The sequence below is a fragment of the Lycium ferocissimum genome, unplaced genomic scaffold (genome assembly GCF_029784015.1).
Source record: "Lycium ferocissimum isolate CSIRO_LF1 unplaced genomic scaffold, AGI_CSIRO_Lferr_CH_V1 ctg3166, whole genome shotgun sequence".
NCBI lineage: Eukaryota > Viridiplantae > Streptophyta > Magnoliopsida > Solanales > Solanaceae > Lycium > Lycium ferocissimum.
The window spans coordinates 37561-56376 of record NW_026725358.1 but is presented as its reverse complement, the minus strand read 5'-3'; the positions used below and the strand labels follow the sequence as shown (position 1 = coordinate 56376).

At 38.1% G+C, this 18816-nt stretch overlaps 1 protein-coding gene across 2 annotated transcripts in view; it reads left to right on the top strand.

Annotated features, from left to right (window-relative positions):
* Positions 1 to 879: 879 nt before the first annotated feature.
* Positions 880 to 18816, top strand: part of LOC132043959 (diacylglycerol kinase 1-like) — a 32385-nt gene continuing 14448 nt past the window's right edge. For both annotated transcript variants that reach the window (XR_009411984.1, XM_059434418.1), the window contains exons 1-7: positions 880 to 1061; positions 2248 to 3775; positions 4447 to 4813; positions 5229 to 5305; positions 13122 to 13241; positions 13515 to 13679; positions 18433 to 18570. Coding sequence is in view for 1 of the 2 variants with exons in the window: in XM_059434418.1 (XP_059290401.1) it covers positions 2573 to 3775; positions 4447 to 4813; positions 5229 to 5305; positions 13122 to 13241; positions 13515 to 13679; positions 18433 to 18570 (2070 nt within the window). In the remaining variant the exon portion in view is untranslated. The remainder of the gene's footprint in view (positions 1062 to 2247; positions 3776 to 4446; positions 4814 to 5228; positions 5306 to 13121; positions 13242 to 13514; positions 13680 to 18432; positions 18571 to 18816) is intronic.

Below are 18816 nucleotides of genomic sequence, written 5' to 3'. Positions count from 1 at the left end.
CACAAATTAGAAAAGTAATAAAACACAAAAAAAGAAAAATAATAGCAAAAAGTTACGAGCTGCAGCTTATGATTTGAACGATTGATTAATGCACAAAATTTTCGAATAGAATTGATCTCCACCTTCCAAATAATGTTTTGAAAGTTTTTATTTTTATTTTTATGGAGAAGCTCTTGACAGCAATGGTGAAGGGGAGACCGCAGAAAAGTGGTGGGGTAGAGAGAGATATACCATCATTTATTGAGAAGACTACTCGACTGGGCGTTTTTTCCTAAGTTTCATCGAAGATGTCTTGTATTGTATGAGCCTTTAGATTTGGAAAGGCCTTGACACGCTATGTCACGAAAATTTCTTTTTTCGTATTCTACGATTTTTTTAAATTTACACTGAAGGTGCTTTATAGTAGATGAGCCTTTCTCCAAGTTTGAAATATCCACTGAAGACTCATGAATTTCAAAGCACCTTCAGTGTAAATATTTTTAACGGGTCAACTCTTAGACGTGAAAGTCGCACAGGAAAGATGATTCATTAGGGGTGCATTTTCACCATTTTGGTTAATAAAATTCTGACAAACTCATTTCTTAGGTATGTCGGACACCATTTTGGTCGAAAATTCATGAGAATGACCAATATGGTGTCCATGGGGCGTTGCTTCACTGCAGATTAAAGAAGCTCCCTAACGACGGAACAGTGTGGCAGGCCCACATGTCACTCCACGTGTACTAGTTACAATCTCCAAACTAGTTAGGATCACATCACATACGTCCAAAACTCCAAATATTATATACACATAACGGGGGGTTAGAATCTCAAAGAATCTTGTTAAAATAGATGGATAAATAAATTAGGGAACCCAAGACAGCAAGTTAAGAACATTAACCCATTAATATATTACCCTAATTATATTTAATAAAATTCTCCATTTGTTTTGCTTTGATTCTACCCATTTGTTTCTTCATCAGCTAGGGTTTTGCAGTGAGAGAGAAGAAATTGATTCGATCTCTTCTTATTTTCTTCATTTCGTAAAGCCCCAACACACTGTTTAGGTTGAGATGTTGTTGGTATGGCTCTTCCTCTTACATTGGTGATCACATTTTTTCTCTTCCTTTTTTTTTTTGGTTTTAAGATCGTAACGTGCTTCTCAAATTTCTATGTTTATTTTTCTCCTATATCTTTTTCTGCGTTTGGTTGGAAACTTTTATGATAATATCTTTAGTTCTAGGAAATCCTTTATTTACCTTAAAACACAAATTATTTACCAGTATTAAAATGATATATAATCTAAACAGGGTTTAATGGATATACAGGATTCGTATGCTGACCCGACTAGTATGGCATTGAGGGTTAGTTTGATTGATACAACCTTTTTAGGTAGTAGTACTAGCTTTCTTCTGACCAATTTATTTATGCTTTTTGAAGCCATCTTTCCTTTTATAACTTGATTTGATTAGAGAAGCAAGTATAGCACTTGGTGTTATGAATGGGAATATTGAAGACTGAACATCATGCCCTTTCTTTTTCCTGGTGGTGGTTGTGTGTGTGTGTGTTTTGGGAGTGGGGGAGGGGTTTGCAAATGTGTTTAAACCTTCAACTGTAACACACTATGCAGTCCATGGTTGTATTAGTGACACACACAAAAATATGGATCCATAATTTACTTGCTGTTTGGGGAAGAAAATTAATCCCTCTGTCCCAATTTAAGTGTCTTTTATTTTTTGGTATGTCCCAAAAAGAATGTCTCTTTCTATATTTAGTAAGTCGACAATTCAAACATACTACAGGACATGACATGTTTAATAACCACAAGATTCACAGGACATTTTAGTACATTTACACATCTTTAATGTAGGACCACAAGATTCAAATAAACTCCGTGCCTAGTCAAACTAAGACGCTTAAATTGGGACGAAGGGAGTATGGTACTTACTTTTTGGGAATAAAAGTAATATTTGTTTGACTATGATTTTATAAACATCTTCTAAATACTTCTAATTATGATAAAGTTGTGATTTTGTAGTACTTAATGTGTAACTATGTAAAAGGTCATCATGAAATCAATGTCCAAATTGAAACCAAAAGTAGATGCTTTTAGCTTATATTCTGCAACCCACCATTCTTTTTAGAAGAGAGGGAGTGATAACTACTTCTTGTGCTGTTGTAATCCAAAGGGAGGCTAATGTTACAATAACTAAAGGATTATTTTTGTGCAGACTTGTTTGATGTAAATATTATTCTCCTTACTTGCAGGGTATTTTTTTGGGATTTGCTACCTTCATCGAAAGGTTTGAAGCCCTTTGAGAGAGCAAACAAAATGAGCAGGATTACAAATTTGGAGTGTACAACCACCATCACCTGAGTACTTCACCGCAACGTATGTAATGACTCGGGAGACAAGGTAACCAACATCAGGGAACTCATAACCAGCTTGTGGGGCTTCAAATGGTTGTTTCAGTAGAAGTTGCATTAGTCAGTTATATATGTTAGGTTAATGCCCTTTATGGCTGTTAATTTGTTACTTTAGGATATGTTCTGCAGATGTTTGTGTACATTATAGGAATATCGAATTTAGGAAATGGAAGACTTTCCAGAATTAGAGATTCCGCTTCCTAGCTGGATCAGCAAAAATCCCTCCGAGATGGCCGAATCGTGCTTCTTCATTCTCTCTTGTTTCATTGCTGGTTTAGTTGGCATTCTCACTATCTTTTATACAGCTTTCCAGTGGAGAAGGAACATAAACATTAGTTGGATGAAAGCCATAGCTAGGTCAAAGAAAAATCCGAAAACCAAGTATAAGGTCCCTGTAGCTCCTCATACTTGGATTTTGGAATCCGTATCTCGAGGGAAGAGTTTAAATTGCTGTGTCTGCTTAAAGTCCATGTGTCCATCTCAAACTCTTGGACCAATGGTGGCGTCAGAGAGTTTTTTTAATTGCTGCAACACTTGTGATGCTGCAGCTCATCTCAGTTGCTCATCGGGTGCTCATAAGGATTGCAAATGTGTATCAATGTTTGGATATAAGCACGTGGTACATCAGTGGGCAGTTCGGTGGACGGAGGTAGCAGATCAACCAGATGAATCCTGTTTCTGCAGCTACTGTGAAGAGCCATGCAGCAGTTCATTTCTTGGGGGTTCCCCTGTATGGTGTTGCTTATGGTGTCAGCGCCTGGTTCACGTTGATTGCTATGCTAATATGTTCAATGAAACAGGTGATATTTGTGACTTGGGCCCTTTTAGAAGGCTTATTGTATCGCCTCTTCATATTAAAGAGTTTACTAGGACATCCTCTGGTGGACTGCTGAGTTCTATCACACAAGGAGCCAATGAGATTGCATCTTCAGTACGTGCTAGTATTAGAATTCAAAGCAAGAAATACAAACACAAACACAATAACAAAAAAAATGGAAATGAGGTCTCTGCTGACACAGGCAATGGTGAGACTATTGGTGACACAATTACTGATAGCACTGCAGATACTTATCAAGTAAATGGTACTTCCAGAGTAGAGGACAATTGTAATGGTAGTATACAGAGAGAGGCTGTAGATCAGCAGCAAGGAAGTGTTCTGAAAAAGCTGGTATCTATACCCAGCTTCAAGAGGAGTTCTTCAATCAATCAGAAGGACGAGTCTCAGTCAATACGAATGAAACAGAAATATGAATTGACTGATTTGCCTCCAGATGCTAGGCCTCTGCTAGTTTTCCTAAACAAGAAAAGTGGAGCTCAGCGAGGAGATTCACTTAGGCAGCGGTTGAACATTTTGTTAAATCCTGTGCAGGTCAGGTCATTTAGAGCAACATGCCTTAGCTAGTCACGATTACGTGGAAATGCGTTCAGCCTCTATCTATGCATGTATGAAAATTTGTGAATCAATAGAACAGTTACTTACATGTTGAGAAATGTTACTACCTAAGGGAATATGACTTGGTTACAAATTAGGGTTTACCATATCAAAAGCTAAAGTTTTGACCTGTGGGCCATTGGGCCTCAGTTATATCACATATACTTTGTTAGGGTATCTGTTTGAGAACATTTCAATTGATAAGGATTACAAAATTCACCAATAGACTTATAGGCTGGTGTTTTAACAGACTAGTATAATATAAAGGCATTTGTCAAAGGAGACTCATTAATCTTCATTTTCAGTTGAATTGACTTGAGGATTGTAAAATTGGACTTACACAGGTATATCAATTTAAAGGGAGTGAATTAAGATAGAAAGAAGTTTAGTTTTCCTCGTTTACAGAGTTCTAATGTAGAATAGCTAATTCCTGGGTTCTACTTATTATGCCAGCTTGACTATAGCTCCAATCGTAATGAATATCATGGAAGGTGATTTATTATTTTACTATTAACTCTCATAGTGTAGTCCACCCTTCAGTAGATTCAACAATTTGATCTCCATGAGCGAGTGTCCTGATCTGATGTTGCTATGGATATGCTAATTAGGTCTTTGAGTTGAGTTCAACAGAAGGACCAGAAGTAGGTCTTTATCTATTCAGAAGGGTCCCTCACTTCCGGATTCTCATCTGTGGAGGAGATGGAACTGTTGGCTGGGTTTTGAATGCTATAGATAAACAAAATTTTGTTTCACCCCCACCAGTAGCAATACTTCCTGCTGGGACGGGAAATGATTTGGCTCGAGTTCTTTCCTGGGGCGCTGGCTTGGGTTCAGTTGAGAGGCAAGGAGGTCTTTGTACACTTTTGCACGATATAGAACAAGCAGCGGTAACCATCCTTGATCGTTGGAAAGTTTCAATCTTAAATCAACAGGGAGAGCTGCTTCAACCTCCAAAGTTCTTGAACAACTACCTTGGTATGTTGACTTATCTTTTTCATGTCATATATAATTCACCCTCTTTCCCAATTTATGTGGCACAGTTTTAATTTCAAGATTCAAACTTCTAAATTTTGACCGTGAATTCGGACATAGAAGCTTTAAGTTTTTTGAAATCAAATTTCTATATTTGGAAACTATGTAAAATATACTATAAATCACAATAATTAACAACTTAAAATATTTAAAAGGCATATAAAAATATTCCAGTCAAAGAAAAACTTGGTTGACTCTCGAAATCCGAGAGGTGCCACATAAATTGGGACGGAGGGAGTATTAATAACTAAATTATCTCCAGTGACCTGAAAAATGTAAATGTTCTGCTTTGAGATATTACGATGAGTATTTCACTTTCTTAGATATAGAATTTGATGAATGTTCAATGATATTCCAGGTGTCGGTTGCGATGCAAAGGTTGCATTAGAAATCCATAATATGAGGGAGGAAAACCCTGAGAAGTTTTACAATCAGGTAATGCAGATATCTTTTTGTTTTTGGAGGAGGATATGAAGCATGACAATTTGGTTATTGGGTTTGATATAATAACTATGCCTCAGTTTTAAAACAAATTCGGGTCGGATATATGAATCTTCATCGACGATGTTTCTTCATTTAAGTTAAACTCTTGTCATCATCATACCAAAAACAAATAAATGTGAAAATAAGTTAAATACATATAAATAGGAGTAATATTGTGATTGTTATTATTACTATTATTAGAAGTTCTCTATATTTTTACTGCATAAATCTATGATAAGGTGAAAATACTCCTAAAATGCAATTGGTCCAAAATCTAACATACTAACTAGAGTCCTATTCCCACACCACATCCTAACTAGTAGATATCATATATATATAGATCATTTTCTTCCATTGTGGCTTGTCTTTAACTAATCCATTGTGCCTTGTCTTTAACTAAGTATGCATTGATTCCAATAAATTATAGGTTCTTCGAGATAACTTCCTTTCATGTGACTTTAGGTCTAACTCATCCCTTTTTAACACCTTCTTTCACTATAGTTTCATACCTACAGACTAGTGCGTTTGTAGGTCGACGAATGACATGACCAAACCATCCCATGTAAATTGATATGATACCAAATAGGTTTGTAGCTTCAAAACATATTCTTTGATAATTGATTTATTTGATGGAAGACCTTAGACCTTTTTCTATCCTACATTGTAAAATTACTCTCAACTCAAGTGATGCCAAAACAAACAAATTTGTGACATGCAAATCTTATTGCAGGTTTGACTCCCGCTTTCATGCTATATTTTCAAAGAATTTTTAGTTTCTTTTGAGGTTACTTTGGTCCAATTGCATTGAAATGTATGACCATCTCATGTAAAAGCTTAAGTTGTCCGAGAGAGCACTCTTTTATACTCTTAATTATGTCTTCAATACGCCGCCTTACGTGAGAGACAGATTCTTTTTCATGGACCAAGAACGTGAATTTTTTTTTTTTTTTTGATGGTGATCGAAGGTGGAACTCGAATCCAGGACATCTGCTTGCTCTGATATGTTTTACCATCCCATGTTGTTTATCTCCTTATATGGTCGTGGGCTATCTATCCTCACCTCATAAGCTAGATTTTGAGGTCGAGTCAAGTCCAAGGTTCATTTCTTGACATAATGTACTCACTTTTGAAGGCATCTGTTTCATTGTTACACCTTTTTATTCTTTGATATTAGTTCCATGCTTGTGCTGCTTGCTCAAATAGAACAGTTGCTAGACATTTGCCAATGTGGGCTGTTTAACATAGAGTCACATGCCATTAGTAGTCTACGCTTCGATTTTCTCAGATGGGTGGAGAAGTCTTTTAGAGGACAGAATCTTTAGATGAAATAAGAAACTCACCTAGACGTTCTGGATATGACTTCTCTAATATCTTAGACCTGAATGCTTTCTTGTTAACATGCATTTCTATTCATCTATAATTAAAAAAAAATAATAAAAAAAAGACGATATGGTGTGTTGCACACAGCTTCTGGGCTAAGTAGCTTTTCTGATACAATAAAGGAAATGAAAAGACAAGAAATTAACAAGGAAAGCTAAGGATAACTAGATTGACACAACTAAAGACACAATTTGGCAACCAAAGTTCTATAATAACTAAGAGCCCGTTTGGGTTGGCTTATAAGTTGCTGAAAACAGCTTATTCAGCTTTTTTGAGTATTTGGCTGGCCAGCTTATAAACCATTTTGTGCTTAAAATAAGCCCAAAAAAATAAGTTGGGGTAGCCCAACTTATTTTTTTTTGGCTTATAAGCTTCTTTTTTAAGCTAAGCCAAACGGGCCCTAAGACCTCCAAATTGTAATCAAATAGAGCACCAAAGTCTTAGGATGACCTCAAGGGACTTATGATCCCAAGCAACCAATCCTCTCAACAAGGTTCACAATCAAAAGCTTCACAAGCTCTCTACTCTCAATGAGTTTAGTAATTTCAATATTCATCAAAATCTACCCTAGGAAATGTTTAGACAAGTTATTATACTAAAAGTCCAAGGAAGACAACTAAGCTATTACAATTCTACACTTAATGAATTAAGGGCCTTGTTTGGTTGGTCTTCCTTGTAAATAAAACTCAAAAATGCTAGCCTTTAAGTAATAGCCTCATTGCATGCATAACCATCTTCAACACTCTTCTCCAACAAATGGCCCTCCCATGCAATCATCAACGCTGGAATCCCAAGAGAGCCCTAAAGGTACTCAAGTACGTCATCTTCATGAATAACCACTTGCATTTGCTTGAAGTTCACGAGCTTGGCTCCTTGTGAGTGCCCTTACGCAACTTGTTTGTATCATTCTCCCCTTAAAGAATTTGTCCTCAAATTTAAGGGGTCACCATCATTCAACCGATCAGGAGAGATCACGCACATTGAAGGTGTTATGGACTTGATATTCTCGGGGAAGATCAATCTTGTATGCATTGTCATTGAGTCGCTCAAGCACTCAAATGACCATCTCTCATAGCATTAACTTGGTCTTCTTCTTGTTTGGAAACAGCTCGCTTCTTTGAAATGTACCCAAACCAATCGCCGGTTCAAGCACAACTCTCTTACCGGCCATGACCGCTCTCTTGGCCGACTTCGATTCTTCTTCAAGTGAAGTCTCATCTTTCGTGCAAACAGCATGGCCTCGGCCCTTTTTGTTTCCATCTAAACTCAAAACAACATCTTGAGACAAAGGGCGAGATCTAGATGGGTTAGTGGATTAAGACCATAAACAACCTCAGAATGAGAGACATGCCAATAGTACTATGACACTATTATGTACGCAAATTCAACTAAAGGCGAATGATGTTTTCCAAGATGCTTTGGTTTTCCCTTAACCATGGCCCTAAGCATAGAACCTAAAGTCCTATTCACAACCTTGGTTTGGCCATCGGTTTGTGGGTGACAAGATGTAGAAAACAATAATTTAGTCCCAATTCGTCCCCACAATTCCTTCCAAAAGTGGCTAAGGAACTTAAAAGTCCCTATCCCTCACTATGGTTATAGAAATACCATGCAATTTGACCGCATGTTCAACAAACAAAGATGCAATGTGAGATGCTTCATCAATTTTATGACATGCAATAAAATGAGCCATCTTTGAAAAGCGGTCAGCGGCAACAAAAATGCTATCTTTGCCCCTTTTTGTCCTTGGCAAATCCAATACAAAATCCATTGAAATGTCAAGCCACGGCCTTTGTGGGGTGGGGAGAGGGGTATACAAACAATTGGAGGAAGAAGTTCCTTTTTCCTTTTTGTTGTTCGATGAACTTATGTAGCCTCTCGACTTATTGATCTTGTCTTCCTTGAGACCCTTCTCTATCTCAATAGCGGCTTCAAGAGTTCCATCAATGTCATTATAGTTGTGGAGTCTCATTTGGGAAGCAATTTCTCCATCTAACTTGGCTCGGAACCGAGTCTTAGCATTCAATGCGTCCTCTTCAAAGTCGATTCTCATCTTCACAAGTTGGAACTCATCATAATATTCTTCCACACTCTTTTTGCCTTGCCTCAAAGTATATACCTTCGAGTCAGTCTTGCTTGTAACGTTCGGTGACATACTTGCGCCTCAAGATATTCTTTAGCCCTTCCCAAGTAGGTGTAGGGGCAAGTCCATGCAATCTCCCCGCCTTCACTTGAGTTTCCCACCGTGTGGAGGCGAAGCCTTCGAATTGAGCAATGGCATAAGATGCCTTTTCACCTCGGACATGTCACTTGTCAAGAAGATTCTATCACAATGCATCACCCAATCAAGAGATACGTCGAGATCACTACCGCCTTTGAATGTTGGGAGAGTGACCTTGATGGAGTTGAGACTCGTATCTTGGCCTCCACCATTCCCATGGTTCCCATAAGGTTCTTCATCATAATCATAACCTTGATAGTCACGACCTTGGTAACCATCACGAGCTTGATGACCTCTTTTCCTACCCATTTGAGGGATAGGGCCATTCCTTCCACCTCTACCTCCTTGATAGTGAACTTGTGGTGAGGATGACAATTCCCTCACGCTTTCCCTTGAAGACCCTATCTCTCCCTCCACATTTCCTATTCGATTAGCCAAGGTGGCTTTCATGTTAGCCAAATCATCAAGTGTTACTCCCCGGGTGGGAGTTGGAGTTTCATCTTCATTCGCCATGGTACCTATTAAAACACACACAAAACAAGCTTCATCAAAAAGAAAAAAAAAAAAAACACACACACACACACACACATACACACAAAACAAGCAAACACGTTAAGTTAGTGATAAATAACTCACAAACTCTCAAGTAAGCGCACCTTTGAATTGCCTCACAAATTATTTCGGCTAATGATTGTGTTCTTGTTAATGCCGATTAGTCACAAGGGATTCAAGTTCTACTCTTGGCCGGAATAGATTCTTGTTTAACTTAGAAGAACGGACGACTCAATTCAAACTAGCGGACTTGAATCAAGAAGTTTCGACGAGGTTAAAAGAGAAAAGAACTAAGAGAATTGGTATGAAAAGAAATTGGACTCCAGAACTAATTTACAATCAAGTAAGAACAATTACTAGTTGTTAATTAGCTTTAGAGAATCAAAGAAAGTAGATAAGAAGTTGACAAACACTTGGAAAAAAATTGGAGAAGTTTTGGACACTTAGGTGTCGTTTGGCCATAAAAATTATTCACTTTTTTCCGGAAATTTTTTTCACTTTTGGGCGTTTGGCCATAAATATTTCGAATACAACTTCAAGTTGTATTCCGGAATACTAAAAACTCAAAAAACTTGTTTTTCAAATTTTTTTCACTTTTTTCACTTTTTACAACTACATTTCACCAAAAACTACAATTTCAAAAATTATGGCCAAACACAACTCCAACTTCAAAAATTCCAAAAAAAGTGAATTTGTTTTTGGTATCTATGGCCAAACGCCTACTTAGAAAAATTTTGGGGTGGTTTTTGGTCCAACACTTAGAATTTTTTTTAAGTGTTGGAAATGCACACTCTCTGAAACTGCACTTCACGGGCTCATGCAGGCGCTGGGTTCTAGCCTGGCGCGTTGCTGACGTTAGCGATGACATGGATTTTTTTATTTTTTTTCCGCACCTGAAATGTGGATTGGATTTTCTGATTTCCCTTTTTTTGTTTTTTTTTTCTTGGGCCCACAAACACTTTTCAACCGAAGACTTGAATATTTGTGGATCAAACACCCTCTTTGCCTTCTTCCTCTTGAAGATTTGAAGATCTTCAAGAACACCAAGAACTTTCAAAATTCCAACTCCTTCAAATCAACTCTTTTTTGTCCCAAATTTCGAATTCTAAACCTTCTTCACTAGGAGAACACAACCCAATAACTTTCAAACTTCAATTTCAAGTTCTATTACAAAACCTACTTTGAGTTCTTTAACCTTCAAGGTCGTTTAATGATGAAAAACTCAAAAATGACTTGAAACTCAATAGTTGAAACCCTAAAACACTAAGAAACTCAAATCTAACACTAGAATCAATAAAAAAAACATGAAATTTTTGGGGTTTTCATTTTTTTTTTTTGGTAGAATCAAAACCCAAGACTAGATTTGATGGAACAAACCTAAACTAAGCTCTGATACCAAATGATACAATAAAGGAAATGAAAAGACAAGAAATTAACAAGGAAAGCTAAGGATAAATAGATTATTACATTACTAAAGACACAATTTGGCAACCAAAGTTCTATAATAACTAAGACCTCCAAATTGTAATCAAATAAGCACCAAAGTCTTAGGATGACCTCGAGGACTTGTGATCTCAAGCCGACCAATCCTTCCAACAAGGTTCACAATCAAAAGCTTCACAAGCTCTACTACTCTCAATGAGTTTAGTAATTTCAATATTCATCAAAATCTACCCTAGGAAATGTTTATACAAGTTATTATACTAAAAAGCTAAGGAAGACAACTAAGCTATTACAATTCTACCCTTAATGAATTAAGGGCCTTGTTTGATTGGTCTTCCTTGTAAATGAAACTCAGAAATGCTAGCCTTTAAGTAATAGCCTCATTGCAAGCATAACCATCTTCAACACTCTTCTCCAATCCGTCCTCCCATGCAATCATCAACACTTGGAATCCCCGGGAGGGCTCTAGAGTGTACTCAAGTACGTCCCTCTTCACGAATAACCCTTGCATTGCTTGAAGTTCACGAGCTTGGCTCCCTGTGAAAGGCCTTGATGCAACTTGGGTTGTATCATTTTCAGACGTCGACCTCCTCTTCGACGTTTCTGATTATCACTGAATTTGTTGTTGACGTGTTCATTCGAGTTTTCTTCCTGGGTTTTTGGTGCCACCTGCTGATCCACTCTGCTTAACAATTGCTTCATATTGCGTTCCTGTTAGAACATGTCACGTATGTATTAGCGTTTCACGTTTTTAATGCACATTATTGATAACGATTTATCCTTGTGGTTTTTATATTAATCTCTTCTAGAGATTCTAGACCCTTCATTACTTTGGGGCAACCTGTACTAATTAAATATTTGAAAATTTGTAGATTTGATTGTCCATGACATGGTGTATACTAGCCATTAACTTTTACACCTTTGCTTAATTAATATAAATCTAGTTTGGGGAGTTCATTAGGTAGGTTGAGCTCTGCTCTTTCCAAAAGTGGGTTAAGCTGAAAAGCTCTTACAAAAAGTCCACCTGTAGGTTGGCTACTTAATGAACTCTCTCATCTGAGGTGGTTCTTGTGGACGCTAATGATTATTTAAGATTTAATCGTCTATCGTGTTTGTTGTGTGTTAATGTGTATTTAGGGGATGTCTGGTTTTGGTTGTAGTGGAGATAATCTCCACATAAAATCAACATAAGTTTATACCGTACTTGGTTGGGATTTAAAGAAATTTATCTCCACATAGATATCATCATCAACTAATACAACATTTGGTTGCTGTTTTGGCATTCCTCATAAACAATGCATGCATAAGGTATGCGGGAATCTATGTATTATTTTATGTGGGATAGAATGTGGAATAAGAATGTGGGTATTACATAATACATGGATTAAAATGCTAAGATGACCAAACTACCCTCATAGTAGTAAGAAAAATTATTTTATTTAAAATGTAAACAAATAGTTTAGTTTATATAGTATAATCTAATATGTAATACATTAAACTAAATATTCAGCAAGAAATAACCTCAGCATTATATAATCTCTACATAACTAATCCCCGCATAACCTAAGTTACTCGGACTCGGGTGCGGATCTAGATGTCGGATCCTTCATGATCTAAATTTTAAGATTCGGGGATACGGGTGCGGGGATTCGGCTAAAAAAAATTCAAATATGTAAAAACAGAGTTATAAAATCTAAATTATCGAATATTATGTGGAAAACTTGAGGAAAAAATATTGATCAAGAGGAGAGTCCCCGAAGGAGATAAAAGGAAACAAAGTGACATAGAAATTTTTATATATAAGGTATTTCATTTTCTTCAATTTCACCTTAGCTTTAGTTTTGATTAAAGAAATCATTGAATCTGTCCAAAATTTCTACGTCGATTTTGGTCAAAGTAACCAAAATCGGTTGACCAGATCGGGTACGGATCCCACACCCACACCCACACCCATGTTGTTTAAGAGTCCGAGTAACATAGCGCATAACTAATCCCTGCATAATTAATTCCCGTATAACTAATCCCTGCATAACTTGTCTCTGAACCAAACGACCGCTTAGAGATTGAGGTCTGATTCATGTAGGAGGATTTTGTTTATTGATTACTTAAGTCATATATGTCTCTATGTGTATTTCTGTCGGTGCTGAAAAATATTTGGCGATATTGTTGCAGTTCATGAACAAAGTTCTTTATGCCAGAGAAGGCGCCAGGAGTATCATGGATAGGACGTTTGCAGATTTTCCATGGCAAGTTCACGTGGAGGTTGATGGTGTTGAGATTGAGGTTCCTGAGGTAATTGTCAAATGCAAAGCTACAAAATCCTTGTGAAAAGTTCATATGTTTTTTAGCTTTTACTTTTAGTCATTTAACATACTGACTTCTTGCCATATATACACAGACACATTCATATTTGCAACTTCCTTTCTTATTAATATTTTTGCACCTTTTTTCCATGGGGTAATTGTGGTTGATGTTTTAGTCAGTTATCTTGTCTGGAGACTACCTAAAATACAATTTCTAGTTAATTGATCAGGTGTGAAATGATCATGCTTCTTCCCTTTATAGGATGCAGAAGGTGTTCTTATAGCTAATATTGGGAGCTACATGGGCGGAGTAGACTTGTGGCAGAATGAAGATGAAAGCTATGATAACCTTGATCCTCAATCCATGCACGATAAGATGCTGGAGGTTGTTAGCATTTCTGGTACCTGGCATCTTGGGAAACTGCAGGTATATTTTAGGGGATTCCAGAGATGATGTTAATGTAGTAAAAGTAATCTTCATTTTGAAGCTTTGTCTCCTGGAGATGTTTCAATACTGTTTTTAGTGATGTTAATTGTGAGAAAATATGGAAAAAATATTATTATTGAATTGTGTATCTACATTATTACAGTGAACCCTATTTATAGACTCTACATCCTAATCCTTTTCCATGTAGGATACTATATATAAACCCTATTCCTATTCTAACACTCCCCACTCAAGCTGGTGCATACAAGTCATATGTACCAAGCTTGTTCAGATGTATCTAATACGTGGACGACTGAGTGACTTGGTGAAAATATCCGCAAGCTGATCACTCGACTTCACAAATTTTGTAACAATACCTCCAGAGAGTATCTTTCCTTGACAAAGTGACAGTCAATCTCGATGTGCTTAGTCCTCTCATGAAATACCGGATTTGATGTGATATGAAGGGCCGCTTTGTTATCACACACAAATTCCATTTGATTGATTTCTCCAAATTTTAGTTCTCTGAGCAACTGCTTAATCCAAATTAGCCCTCAAGTTGCTACAGCTACTGCTCGATATTCTGATTCAGCCTTAGATCGAGCAACGACACTCTGTTTCTTACTCTTCCAGGACACCAAATTACCTCCTATTAACACACAATATCCGGATGTAGAACGTCTATCAGAGAGTGATCCTGCATAATCAGCATCTGTATATCCAACGATCTGCTCATGGCCTCGATCTTCGAAAAGTAGTCCTTTACCTGGAGCTGACTTAATATATCGCAGAATGCGGACAACTGCATCCCAATGACTATCACATGGAGAATCCATAAACCGACTTACAACACTCACAGGAAACGTAATGTCAGGTCTGGTCATTGTGAGATAATTCAACTTACCAACTAGCTGCCTATATCTTCCAGGATCACTGAGTGGCTCCCTTAGTCCTGGCAGGAGTTTAGCATTCGGATCCATAGGGGTGTCAATGGGTCTACATCCGACCATTCTTGTCTTCTCAAGAATGTCTAAGGCATACTTGCGTCGCGAAATAAAAATATCTGATGTGGATTGGGCAACCTCAATACCTAGAAAATACTTCAGTCTGCCAAGCTCTTTGGTACGGGAATCTTTTGAAAGAGATGTTGCTTTAAATTAGTGATACCGAACTTGATCATTGCTAGTTATAACGATATCGTCAACATAAACCACCAAATAAATACTCAAATACGGAGCGAGAATGTCGATAAAAAGCAGAATGATCTCTGTATTTGCGAGTCATGCCAAACTCTTGAAATGCCGTATTTGATTTACCAAACCGAATAGAGATTGTTTCGGTCCATAAAGTGACCGACGCGATCGACACGCCGTATTAGACTCCACGAGCAACGAAACCGGTGGTTGCTCCGTATAAACTTCCTCGAATCACCGGAGAAAAGCATTCTCAATGTCAAATCGATAAAGAAGGCTAATGGCGGACAACAACCATGGATGAAAAAAACGGACATATCTTATTTTATCCGTAGGGGAGAGAAGTATCGCCGGTAATTAAGCCCAAATATTTGTGTAAACCCCGCCCATGACAAGGCGAGCCTTAAGTCGATCAGCGGGCCGTCGTCCCAGCAACTTAGGCGCATAAACCCAACGATAACCAACAGTAGAATAAGGAATAATTTCCCGACTCTACAGGCACGTGAAGTGATTCCCGGGTGGTGGTCTGGCATGCAGTTAAACAGGTTGACCCCGGAAACCCATGACAATAACTAGAATGAAAAACAAGGGGAATGCCAACGCATCCGGGAAAAAATGATTAATCTCTATCAATAGACCTGCTAAAGCCCCTGACGAAGGATAAGAGTGCGCCCTTCCTGAAGAAAGAGGAACAAGATCCCAAGTACCACTCGTGTGTAAAGCAGACATCTCGTCAATCATAGCTTGTCGCCATCCGGGATGAGAAAGGGCTTCACCTGTAGACTTAGGAATGGGGACAGAGGACAATGATGAGACAAAGGCATAATGGGATGATGATAACTTAAAAGGGTATAATGTGGGTTAGTATTACGAGTGGACCGTTTACCTTTCCGAAGTGCAATTGGGCGATCGGGAGGAGACAAGTCCGCGGTGGGTGCGGGGGTCACGACGCGTGACATGAATCGTCCGGATCGATGTTGGGTCGATGCGGGACGCGGTTGACGATGATAAGTCGAGAAGTGGTGGCACCGTGACCGGAGATGTAAAATGACGTAGATTCCTCAAAGGTCGGTGTAGCTAAAACTACGAGGTATAGGTAAGACCTCAGAGATATCAGAATGATCAGAAGGAGACCTAAAGTAAGGTTGAGTCTCAAAAAATGTGACATCGGCAGACATAAGATATTGACGGAGATCAGGTGAGAAGCAACGATACCCCTTTTGAACCCGAGAGTAACCAAGAAAGACACATTTAACAGAGCGAGGTGCTAATTATCTGTCCCCGGAGCTAGGTTATGCACAAAACATGTTCTCCCAAAACACGAGGAGAAAGAGAATATAGAGATGACTGAGGATATACTATGACATATGGAATCTGATTCTGAATAGAAGATGAGGGCATTCGATTAATTAAATGGCAAGACGTGAGGAACATGGGATTCAATGAGAAGAGTGCGAGCAGTCTCAGTGAGGTGTCTATTCTCCCTTTCTGCTATCTCATTCTGCTGAGGGGTGTAGGGATAAGATGTTTAATGAATAATTCCTTGGTGAGTCATAAAGCTGAAAGCTGGAGGGGGATTTGCATTCTAAGGCATTATCACTACGAAAAGTACGAATAGAAACACCAAATTGATTTTGTATTTCAGCACATAAACTCTTGAATATAGAGAATAACTCAGAACGATCTTTCATTAAGAATAACCAAGTACATCTGGAAAAATCGTCAATGAAACTAACAAAATAACGAAATCCCAAAGGTGAACTGACTCTACTAGGACCCCAAATATCATAATGAACTATTGAAAAAATAGACTCTGCACGACTGTCAGTACTAAGTGGAAAGGTAGTGCGAGTGTGTTTCACAAGTTGACACGACTCACAATCTAATTTGGACAGACTAGACAAGCTAGGCACCATCTTTTGTAGCTTGAACAGACTCGGATGTCCCAATCGTTTATGGATCAAGTCTGGAGGATCTGTAACGGAGCATGCTGTGGAGGAATTAGGAGAGGTAAGTGTTAGATAGTAGAGGCCTTGTGATTCATATCCTGCACCAATCACCTATCCCGTACTGCGGCTCTGCATAACAAAAGAATCATAAAGAAATATTATGGCATAATTTAGGGCACGTGTCAAATGACTGACAGATGCAAGATTAAAAGGTCAACCAGGGACATAAAGAGCAGAGTTTAGAGTGGCAGAAGTTAGGGGATTAGCTTGTCCAACCCCTTTTGGTTTTGTTTGGATCCCATTGGCTAAAGTAATAGCGGGAAGAGATGGTGAATAATCAATATTCGACAAAAGCGATTTATCACCAGAAATATGATCAGAAGCGCTGGAGTCTACAAGCCATGATCCAATGGTATTAGAATGTGCGACTGAGGCTACTTGTGGAGATGTCTGTTTACTTGCTCGATATTGAAGGTACTCATTATATTCTTCTTCGGATAAACAAATCCGTTGATTACCTGTGGTGGCAGTCTGAGCAACATGAGCATTCTTGGGTTGTCGACCATGCAGAGAATAGCATACTTCACAAGTGTGTCCAAACCTATTACAGTAACTACATTTAGGTCGAAATCTTCCAAAATGACTCTTCATGGACTGTGATGTTCGGTTTTTTTGATCTCCTTATTAAGGGTTCTGAAGCAATCATAGGACTTCAATTTCCAATTCTCATATTTTTGGAATTAGAAATATTTAACCAGAGAGACATGTTGAATTGAAGAAAGATCACTGGCTGAATCAGTGATAAAAGCTGCAGAAGCAATACTGAACCGCCGGAACATACTGTTCTGGTGACTGTTTTCTGGCAAAGTCCCTGTGGGTGGGGTCGGACTAGGCAGGTGACCACGGTAGAATAAGGATTTGTCTCTAAACACGTTGGAAAATTCAGATTTCGCCGGAAAAGACGATCTGACATGCCGGAAAACTGACAGAGGTCGTCGGATTAGGGTTCCGACGATCGGAATCTGGTAAAAAATCAAAGTTGCAGCCGGATTCCGGGGGACTGTTCACGCCGGACCTCTCTTTTTTTTTTTTTTTTGGTATTCTTGTTCCTGGAGTCACTGGTATTTTGCACAGTGATAGATCTCTCACGAAAGTTCTGATACCATGTGAGAAAATATGGGAGAAAATATTATTATTGAAAAGTGTATCTACATTATTACATTGAGCCCTATTTATAGACACTACATCCTAATCCTTTTCCATGTAGGATACTATATACAAATCGTATTCCTATTCCTAGTCTTAACATTAATCACTTATGTGTTCATATCCCAAGGTGGAATCTTACCAATAATTATATAATTATATCTGGTAGTCCAGTAATTCTGTGGCAAGAGTTGTTGCAGATATAGTTTAAGGCACAAGTAAATGGAGATGGAGCAGCAGTTGATCGTTGTTTGTTGATGGGTTATTTTGAATTGTGATCAACTGCTACTGTTTGAATCTAACTAGAAAAATCCAGTTGTTTCTGACAGAGTTTTATGGTATATTTGATCTTTCAAACTTTTAAATGTTAAACTTCTGTGATAAGAGCATTGTTGTTGAAATCAGGTGGGGCTTTCCAAAGCTCGGAGGCTTGCACAAGGGCAAGTGATAAAAATTCAACTTTTTGCTGCATTTCCTGTTCAAGTAGATGGAGAACCTTGGAATCAGCAACCGTGTACGTTGACGATAACACATCATGGACAGGTCTCCTTCCTTAAAATTCAATAGTGCTTAAATTTGTCCGCTAAAGCATGGATCTGAGACCGTTGTATTTGGCATGCCTGCGTTCCTGTCTAATATATACCATAATGATAATATCATGGGCTTAAAGAGCTCTCTCGATTTGGAAGTGGTGGGAATGGGAAATATTATGATTATCATTCATCTCTTCTGCTGCGTGTCTTTCCTATATGGAAGCTATTAGTTTTTTTTTTTAAAGAAGGTAAGTAT